Below are 9,565 nucleotides of genomic sequence, written 5' to 3' on the forward strand. Positions count from 1 at the left end.
AGTGGATCTCCAATGTACGCCTCGGCGTCGCTGGTGTTTCGGTGGTTAGCAGTTTCATTGGCATCTGCAAGGAGACTGATCACCTTTTTTCCTTTACTTGGAGTGTCTTTTGCAAAATTTCAGCACATATGTATCCTCTCGTGCTCTCTTGTTGTATCCACGTGGACCAGTCGTAGTCTTCTTGCTTTATATACTGTCCTAAATGAATATATACGTGGTTAATGAAAAAAAAACCAGAGTTATACTAGATCTTACCGCCGTTGAATCGAGCAGCATCTGACGGCAGAGAAAACCGTAGGGAACCGCTACCGGCTACCGGCTCGCGGCAGGAACAACACCGACCCGTCGTCCCCTTCTATCCCTCCCCCACCGCCGGCCGCCGCCCGCTCGTCACCGGAGGCACGCGGCCGCTGCGCAGTTCGCCGGTGAAAAGGTACGCCCTCTCCCCTTCCCTCCTCCTCGCCCGTTCGACCTCCGTGTTTACTCGAACCTTCCAACAGTTTGACCGGTGGGAATCGTGTCGCTGCGCCCTAGCTACGAGCTCCAGGCGCTCAAGACGCGCAGGCATCCAACAGAGGCGATTTTGGGCTCTAATATCTGATTATTGCGTTTGGTATCGTCATCATATAATTAGGTGTGGTGACGAGCCTAACAGCCCTGTTGATTTTCTCTGCATCGTCGTGAAATTTGGGTGTTAGGGTTTATGTTTTGGCATGCTGCGGGACAGATTAATAGTAACTTAGACGTGGTGATATTGGCCGCAGGTGCGGTTTCTATTGATAGGTTATAATGTGCATGGACAAAAAGTAAATCAAAAGATGTAAAGAAATTATGCAGTGAAGCAAGCTTGAATAGGCCTGACAGTGTCCAATACATGAACTGAACACCCCTAGTTGCATATTCCTACATTTACATTAGGATTTTATGGATTCATGGAAACACATGAGTTTGATTTCAAGACCAGATAGCAATAACTGTGAAGCTAATTGCGTGCTGATGTTGCTACACTGATTGCATTTTGTCACAGATCTGTTTAGCGAACTTAAGCTGGTGGAGATTTCGCGAGTCACGCGTCAAATTTACCTGCTGCGTGCCGATGGACAACTCTCAGAGTCAGCCATTACCTCCTGGTGTTGGAGCATGGCAGCCGCCACCTTCAAATCATCCTCCACAATTTCAGCATCCTCCACAATTTCAGCATCCCTCACAATTTCAACCCACTCCACGCCCACATGCTTATCCAACACCATATGACACCAGACCCAATGGTGGTAACAATCAAAATGGAGCAAACATGTACTATGCAACACAACCTTTTCATCCTAGTCCACATCCACATGCTTATCCAACACCATACGACACCAGGCCCAATAATGGCAACAATCAAAATACAGCAGGAACGTTCTATGCTACACAACCTAGCATGCCTTTCACTCCCGCTCAAAGTGCTCCTAGTATCACCACAGAAGCTGGGAATGGACAACCAGATCTCAAGGCCCATCAGACTGATCACGAGGTTGCCAACCATAACGCAAATGCAGCAAACATCGAATCTGCTGTCCAAGAGGCTGTTCTTCACGAACAGGTATTCATATCCTCCAGAAGAACCAGACTATACTTGCATTTATGTTTCTATTTTTAATTGGCTCTCTATATGATAACTAGGACATTGAGATGCAGCAAGTAATACAAAATCAAAGGTTTGTTTCTCCACTGTTTCCTTCTGTGCCGCTTGTCCACTGCTGCTTGATGAAGCTGTTTTCTGTGCACATTTTCTTTTAGGCAAGCAAAATCAACAAACGACCCTACAGAATATGGGGAAGACATACTTTCGAGCCGGCGCGACCCTAATGCACTGAAGGTGAGTAATTTATAATCTTTTTTTGTGTGTCATTTCCTCCTAAATTTGTTTTTTATTGAAATTTATACTTCTTTAGTTAGTTCAGCTTTGTTATCTTGATTTTTTAGGAACACTTGCTGAAGATGACGGTTGACCATCGTGCAGAGATGGCAAATAAAAGGGGAAAGTCACTTCATCCAGATAATGGTCATTATTTTTCATATTAATACTCTGTTTGTCTATTTTTATTCTCCTCATCTCTTCAGTTTCACACTTTTAAAGTGTCTAAGTATCCCTTTAATCCGGTGATTAGGATTTTTAATTCTATCTATAGAGAATTAGTCTCAGGGTGTTTCTTTTTGTTAACATTTTGGCTGTCATTTTCTTATGTTACGTACCTGTTGACTGTTGTGTTATACATATTGTTGGTTACATTGTCAAAGTGAGGCAGCTGTTTGCTAAAGCTGATGATTAAGCATGCTCACAGGCAATGTTGAAATTGGCAATGGCTATGGTGTACCAGGAGGTGGTGCTTATTATGCTGGAAATTTGTCAACTGCTGAAATGAGTATGCCACCTCTTTCTATGTTACTCACTGCTTAGTGGTATTACATGCCTCTTTTATCTATGTTACCTGCTGCTTTCAATTATGCTAACTAATGTTTTTTTCCTTTAGATAAACCAAAAGATGATGCTGAGAAAGCGAAAGGTGATGACGGACTCCCCGAGTTTCTGAAGCAGAGGTTAAAAGCAAGGGGAATTCTTAAAGACAAGGCAGCAAATGATAGCAGCATGGCTAAACAAAATGTAACTTACAGTTCTTAACTTGTTCTTAATGTTACATTTACTTTCCATCTCATTCTGGTAGAAAGGATGCATGGATGTTACAAACTGAATTCTGGTAGATGGAAAAACCTCGAACTAGTACTGGCACCATCTTAGTATTATTCAATTATAGACAGAAAACAATTAATGTCGTGTGGGGTCTGTGTGTACGAGTGACTTAGCTGGAGAGAAGATGTCAGGACATAGAAATATCAAAGCTGTATGGCAAATAAAAAATATTCCGAGTACACTGATACCTACAATAGAATCCAAAAAATTTATTGCAAAAATGCTATTTTATACCAATCGTGATATTTTTCTCTGATTGGTGTATTGAAACACATAAAAATTGCCTTCTGTCTTTGGTATTAAGTATAAACTTCTCTTCTGAGATCCTAACTGCACAGTTGATCCTTATCTCACGCATTCACTTTGTGCTCGTGCCACTGGATTCCAGGCAGATTCTCAAGAAGGCCACAACAAATCTGCCCAAGAGTTACCTCCTGGTTGGGTAAGTATATGCTAATATTTTTTTGTACATACCTGTCCTGTGAGGTGGTTAATAATTTTTCTAGCTGATGCGCATAGCCTTCCTGATTTTCTTGGTCAATTTACAATGCATTTATTATTTAACAAACTTGAATCTGGAGACATCAGTTTATTACTTCTCATTTGCTAACCTTGACATGGAAGTGTATGTAGTATCTTTCAACAGCTCTTATGTGCTGTATATTTGCTATATCTATGGTGAGTTGATAGTAGCAACAGTTCTTTCCCCTGCATTAACTTATTTTATTTTAGGCTGAGACGAAGGATCCAACGACTGGTGCTTCTTATTTCTACAACCAAAGCACCGGAGTGACCCAATGGGATCGTCCTGGTGGTACCGTGAATACTGTGCAGCATCAAGCTGCTCCATCATTGCCAGAAAATTGGGAGGAGGCACTTGACAAATCAACAGGTTTGTTAGAATGAAATATGTCACTGTTTTGTCTCTGAACTCTTGGAATATTCCAAAACAATCTTCTGCCATTCCAAGGATGAAAACAAGTTGGACACAAAAGCTTATAAATTTCAAGCTGATTTGTTACGTATAATATGCAGCTTAAGTAAAATTCAACCATCATCCGGTCAGAGAAACACCTGTGGCTTAAATCATGCTCGTCAAGGATATATGATGCTATTTAAATAACTTTCCCTTTTCATATGAATACGTAGTATGATATTATAACTTATAAGTTGTCATGTCATGAAAATATTTTTTTGACAGATCTATTAATGCCATTTTGACAAATGTGTTAGTAGTCAAAGTTAGAGAAGTTTGTCTATATGCTTTCTAAAACCCCACATATTTCTCAATGGATGGAGTACTTTCTTGGTGACACATTGATATGGTTTGTTCATTATTTTAGGCCAGAAATACTACTATAACACAAAGACACAGGCAACACAGTGGGAGCCACCTACTTCGGTGAACCCAGTTATTGTGCCACAAGCACCCACCCTTGTTGCAGTTCAGCCTACCACTCAAAATACTGATCTTTGGAACCCTCACATACAACGATGTTCAGGCTGTGGTGGCTGGGGAGTCGGTCTTGTCCAGCCGTGGGGATATTGCAATCACTGCACAAGGTACTCTGTTGATAATCTAACCTTGTAAGGTAGAATAAATGTCGTGAAGTTCTTGTGAGAGTTATCTCTATCATGTGGATGGTGTGATCTTGTCTGAAAGCACACATACTTGAATCATATGCATTTTCAAACTACTCCCTCCGTTTCTAAATATAAGCCTTTTTAGATATTTCAATACAGATTACATACGGATGTATATAGACGTATTTTAGAGTTTAGATTCACTCATTTTGCTCCGTATGTAGTCCATATTGAAATCCCTAAAAGGGCTTATATTTAGGAACAGAGGGAGTAATGTTTATATCCTCGCAGATGCACTTGTAATCAAACACCAGATCTGACTTATGTTTGTTTTCTGTGTATATTTTGACGGTGAATATGGTGGGCAAAAGCCAGCCTGAACCAATTTTCATTTTCAAAAGATAGAAGGCGATACAACACAGCGGCTACATAATTTCCATTTTCTGTGTATATATTATAGTATAAACAACGAATACACATATGTACGGAATGTAACAAATAAACAATTTAAGGAATCTAGCTAATGTTGGCTTGTTATTTGCGTCTGCAGGGTTCAAAATCTGCCTTTTCAACAGTATCCATCTTACTCGAACAATATCGTGCCCTCAAGTGTCGCCAATGCTCCCAAAAGTCAAGGAAACATTGCAGCTAAGGACAGGTAAATGAGATTTACATTTGGCACATCAATTGGTAGCCTAATCGGTTATGCTTCTAGTTTATACTGCTAACCTATTTCCACCCATCATATACTTGAGCACACAAGCATCATATTATTTACTGAGTTTGTCATATGCATGCAGATCAAGTTCAAAACCCCCTTCAGGAAAATTAAACAAAAAAGATAACCGAAAAAGAGGTCGCGCTGAGGAGGATGAGCTTGACCCAATGGATCCAAGCTCTTACTCAGATGCTCCACGGGGTGGCTGGTACTTGATCTCTCTCTTCCTGGAAGCTTATTATTTCAGTTAATTTATAATCTTCCTCGCATTTTTTTGAGAATGGCATTTGTAGTTACTAGTTGGGACGTGCTTCAGTCTGGCTTGGCCAATCAAGGAAGAATGCATGTATATTAAGTTAACTGTCCCTGGACTGACAAGTTAATCCTCTTTCTTTGTCAGGGTTGTTGGCCTGAAGGGTGTACAGCCACGAGCAGCGGATACAACCGCATCTGTACGTTATCTGATTTGCAACTTCCCTTTATCTAATCTTTACTATACTTGCCTACCCTCTGATTTCCATTTAAATGTTAAGTATCTATCTCGGTACCCAAACACCCGCTGTAGCATAACATACTGTTTTGTTGGGAGCAAACCTTACTGCCTGGTCTACGTTCATCGTGCCAAATGATGTAGGACTGATCTAGGACGACTTATGTGAGATGTTGAATCAGGCTTCCACATAGCATGGTTGTTTGAGCCTTGTAAACTGGGTAGCGCTTGTTAATTACTATATCAGTTTTTACTTCAGTGCACACTTCCCGTGTCTCTTGATCTGTTATGGGGAAGTGGGAATTATATGGAAGCCATCACACATGGGATCTCCCTAAAGAACCACAATACATGTGATTCCAAATACAGATCAAACCCTAATAATATAGTACTGAGAACAGCGAGTCTTCTTTCTATGCTTTGATTAACAGGGCCCTCTGTTCCAACAAAGACCGTATCCCTCACCTGGCGCCGTGTTGAGGAAAAATGCAGAGGCGGCATCCGGCGGCAAGAAACGCGGTGGTATGTCTGCGATCAGCAAAAGAGGGGATGGCAGTGATGGGCTTGGGGAAGCGGATTGAGTTTCTTAGTAAGCTTTCTCTGCAAGCAACCAGTAGATCCTGGTGGCTTTCGCTCCTTTTGGAAGTTGTTTGAAACATTGGCCGACCGGTAGCTAGCTAAAAAAAGAAGCAAATTATCAGCTGTAAATTATTACTCCCTCTGTAAACTAATATAAGAGTGTTTAGATCACTACTTACGGAGGGAGTACAAAGGAGCAAGTCCAGTGCCGGAGAGGAGAGGCTAGTGCAGTGTGAGCTCAGCTGAGGTGCCTTATCGGCGATAAAGCTAATATCATGGGGGAGTTTCCACTCCTGGACAGGCTACTGCAGTGTAAGTTCAGTAGCTCACTATGGTATGACATGCTTGAGTTCTGTGAATTTTGTACTGGAAACTGTAAGGTAGAATGTTTTGGTCATGCAATATGAACACTTGATTTTCTAGATTGACACGGCGAACGAGGGTCGGACCGGGTGCTTGATGTATGATAATTCATGTGTGCGCTATTATCTACTGAAACTATTATCCCTTTTGAGATTAGGTATTCATTCGTGATAATACAGTGACTAGAGCTGGTTGCGTGCCACTTGGCCATTTTCTCCCCTATTTTTTTTTTGAACGAAGGCTCAAGCAGAGCCCGGCTTTGAATTAACAAAGCTATCAACCGGCCAGGATTACAACTCCAAATTACACCACTCACCAACTAAAGAAAAGAAGACAGACGGCAAAGATACAAGGGCGCCAGGGAACAGCTCACAATGCACATACAACAAGCTAGTTAGAAAGATTGGCGAAGAACATATAGCTTGGAGATGCCATTATCCTCTTGCACGTTGAAAACCAAGGCGAAAGTGATATCCTGATCAGGAGAGTGCACCGACGGCGATGCAAGGCATGCCGTTGCCACAACACCTGGGCTTGAAAAAGACACATCTAGATCCATTGTCAAAGAAGGCCCCTGCCTCCTCGCCTGGCTCGAAGGCGCCGCACCGTTGAGCGATGGACATGTTAACCTAGAGCCTAGATGGATGGCCTCGAAGAAACCACTTGGGCGGAACCAGGCGTTCCCGACATGCCGACGACGACTCACCTAGAGCAGAGCAACACCATATGCCATAGTTCTGACTTGGAAGGGGGCGAGCGGTCAGAATGCACAATTTTCTCCCCTTTCTCTCCATCACAAGTAACTTTCTGGCTTGCCTGGCGTCCTCTCGACAACCCTATGTCTTCTGCTTCTTATTTTTTAACTTTATTATGGAATATGATTGATTATACACTTTTGGTATCTGTATATGTTCCTAAAATCGTAAATCGACGACGATAAAATAGTTCTCTCTGTTGCTACACGCTCCCTCCCCACCCCGTGCTGCCACCAATCATGTCCCCTTCACGCGCGCACACACACCCTCCCCCTCTCTCTAACGCGGCGGCTGTTGAGTAAATAGGCAATTTCTCGATTAAATTAATCCACGAGTAAATCACTAGCATGGCATTGACACATATAATCGCATACTGATATTCAGTCAAACTAGCACATACTACGCTAATTGCAGAAAGATCTACATATAACGCTAGCATGGGTAAAACAGAAAATAGTAGGAGCGGGATAAACGAGTTATACCCTCCAGTAGGCCATGCAGAGGCCGCGGCTTTGGTGGCAGCAGCGGCATCCTCGGCAGCCTTCTTGTCAGCTTCAGCTTTCTCGGCGGCGGCACGTTCGGCGTCGGTGGACATGGTGATGATGAAGGCGACACGGACGTAGAGGAAGTAGACGATCGTAAGTGAGCAGTCGCGTAATCGCTGCCCAAAAACCTATTCGCCCCTCACCCCGTACAGGAACCAGAAGGGCGTGGTTTCGGAGACCTGCTCTCCCGTCGACCGTGTACGCGGCGGACGGGATGGAGTCACCGGCGGCAGCAGCAGCAAGGGAACGACGGTGGGCGTGCGCGTGGAGCAGATGTGATCTGTTCGTGGCGGCTAGGGTTAGGAGACACCGCACACTTATATAGGCGGCTCGACCCACGTCCGAGTCCGTGACAGCCCACGATCCGACGTCTCAGATCGTGGCCCAGCTGTCAGAGAACTCTCCGTTAGTGACCGGCAAAAATAAGCGCGTAGGTGTGAGCTCGGCTCGGCTCAATCCCGCAACCCGCGGCACGACGAGGCGGGCCTCGGAGGAGGAGTGCGCGAGGGCCTCTTCTCTTCTCAAGCTCCAATAGCATGTAGAAGAGAAACCCTTATAAGGAGGTCCAACTCCTCTTCCACTTCCGGGGTGGGACTAAACTTCCCACTACACCTAGTGCCATATAACCCACATGGGCCCTTAGAGATTTTTTTCCAGAAATTGCTATATGGGCCTAGAGCCCATCTCAAAGTCAGCAGCGGCTGTCGCCGCCCTTGTCCCCTCTCCTCATACATGCCTCCTCCCCCGTGCTTCTTGCCGCCGGTGCTTCACCCTTCCGCGACAACGCACACGTAAGTGCCAAATGCACGCTTGCCACATGCACAATTTAAAAGCTGCCTTCGCCTTACACACACATATGTGCAATTTTAAACACAATTCTGCTAGATTACAAATTTCTCCAACCAAAAATATGTCTTTTTGCAAACCGATGCACAAGTAGATTAGAACAAGGCTTCCCTTGGAAAAGCAAAACAACCCTCAAGAAAAAGCCAAAAAAGAAAGGCAAAGAAGAAAGGAAAACTAAACTAGGCCGATCCCCACTCTACCCCGACGAAACCCACCTTCCCCCTACCCGGCCGATCCAGATCTCCACTCCCTCACACCTCCCCCGTTCTCCTCGCCGGACGCCCGTCGCCGGCGGCGACCCATCATCCTCCGCCCCCTCCGCGTCTCCCGGCGGGCGGACGCACGCGCGCAATGGAGCAGCTCCGGACGATCGGGCGGGAGCTGGCGATGGGGTCGCAGGGCGGGTGGGGGCAGTCGAAGGAGTTCCTGGACCTGGTCAAGTCCATCGGCGAGGCGCGCTCCAAGGCGGAGGAGGACCGCATCATCTCGCGCGAGCTGGAGCACCTCAAGCGCCGCCTCGCCGACCCCGACGTGCCGCGCCGCAAGATGAAGGAGCTCCTCCTCCGCCTCGTCTACGCCGAGATGCTCGGCCACGACGCCTCCTTCGGCCACATCCACGCCGTCAAGATGACCCACGACGAGTCCCTCCCGCTCAAGCGCACGGGGTACCTCGCCGTCGCGCTCTTCATCGACGAGCGCCACGACCTCGTCATCCTCGTCGTCAACACCATCCAGAAGGACCTCAGGTCCGACAACTACCTCGTCGTCTGCGCCGCGCTCACCGCCGCCAGCCGCCTCATCGGCGAGGAGGCCATCCCCGCCGTGCTGCCCCAGGTCGTCGATCTCCTCGCGCACCCCAAGGAGGCCGTAAGGAAGAAGGCCGTCATGGCGCTCCACCGATTCTACCAGCGATCCCCTTCCTCCGTTTCCCACCTCGTCTCCAACTTCCGC

The 9,565-nt window shown here is 45.6% G+C and overlaps 2 protein-coding genes across 3 annotated transcripts in view; both read left to right on the plus strand.

Moving 5' to 3' along the window:
• Nucleotides 1–230: 230 nt before the first annotated feature.
• LOC123080258 (uncharacterized) lies at nucleotides 231–6,529 on the plus strand. 2 transcript variants are annotated; one of them, XM_044503167.1, is made up of 15 exons: nucleotides 231–433; nucleotides 1,028–1,585; nucleotides 1,666–1,700; nucleotides 1,783–1,861; nucleotides 1,969–2,047; nucleotides 2,328–2,408; nucleotides 2,517–2,647; nucleotides 3,123–3,176; nucleotides 3,467–3,626; nucleotides 4,078–4,297; nucleotides 4,869–4,976; nucleotides 5,119–5,244; nucleotides 5,437–5,488; nucleotides 5,958–6,115; nucleotides 6,273–6,529. In XM_044503167.1, the coding sequence occupies exons 2-14, from the start codon at nucleotides 1,097–1,099 to the stop codon at nucleotides 6,105–6,107; spliced, it is 1,764 nt and encodes a 587-aa protein (XP_044359102.1). In that variant the 5' UTR covers nucleotides 231–433; nucleotides 1,028–1,096; the 3' UTR covers nucleotides 6,108–6,115; nucleotides 6,273–6,529. The 2 variants fall into 2 exon arrangements, with proteins under 2 accessions (XP_044359102.1, XP_044359101.1); XM_044503166.1 differs by having other exon boundaries at nucleotides 5,958–6,529.
• Nucleotides 6,530–8,771: 2,242 nt separating this feature from the next.
• LOC123080259 (AP-4 complex subunit epsilon) overlaps nucleotides 8,772–9,565 on the plus strand; it is a 7,711-nt gene continuing 6,917 nt past the window's right edge. Inside the window, exon 1 of the mRNA XM_044503169.1 lies at nucleotides 8,772–9,565. Coding sequence (XP_044359104.1) covers nucleotides 8,966–9,565 — 600 coding nt within the window. The 5' untranslated portion in view covers nucleotides 8,772–8,965.

This window comes from Triticum aestivum, chromosome 3D (assembly GCF_018294505.1).
Source record: "Triticum aestivum cultivar Chinese Spring chromosome 3D, IWGSC CS RefSeq v2.1, whole genome shotgun sequence".
In the NCBI taxonomy this organism is placed as follows: Eukaryota; Viridiplantae; Streptophyta; class Magnoliopsida; order Poales; family Poaceae; genus Triticum; species Triticum aestivum.

Coding starts and splice junctions, on each gene's coding strand:
- LOC123080258 (XM_044503166.1), top strand. CDS start 1,097: ATGGACAACTCTCAGAGTCAGCCATTACCTCCTGGTGTTGGAGCATGG. Junction 2,409..2,516: donor TTTGTCAACTGCTGAAATGA/GTATGCCACCTC, acceptor TTTTTCCTTTAG/ATAAACCAAAAGATGATGCT. Junction 5,489..5,957: donor CAGCGGATACAACCGCATCT/GTACGTTATCTG, acceptor TTTGATTAACAG/GGCCCTCTGTTCCAACAAAG.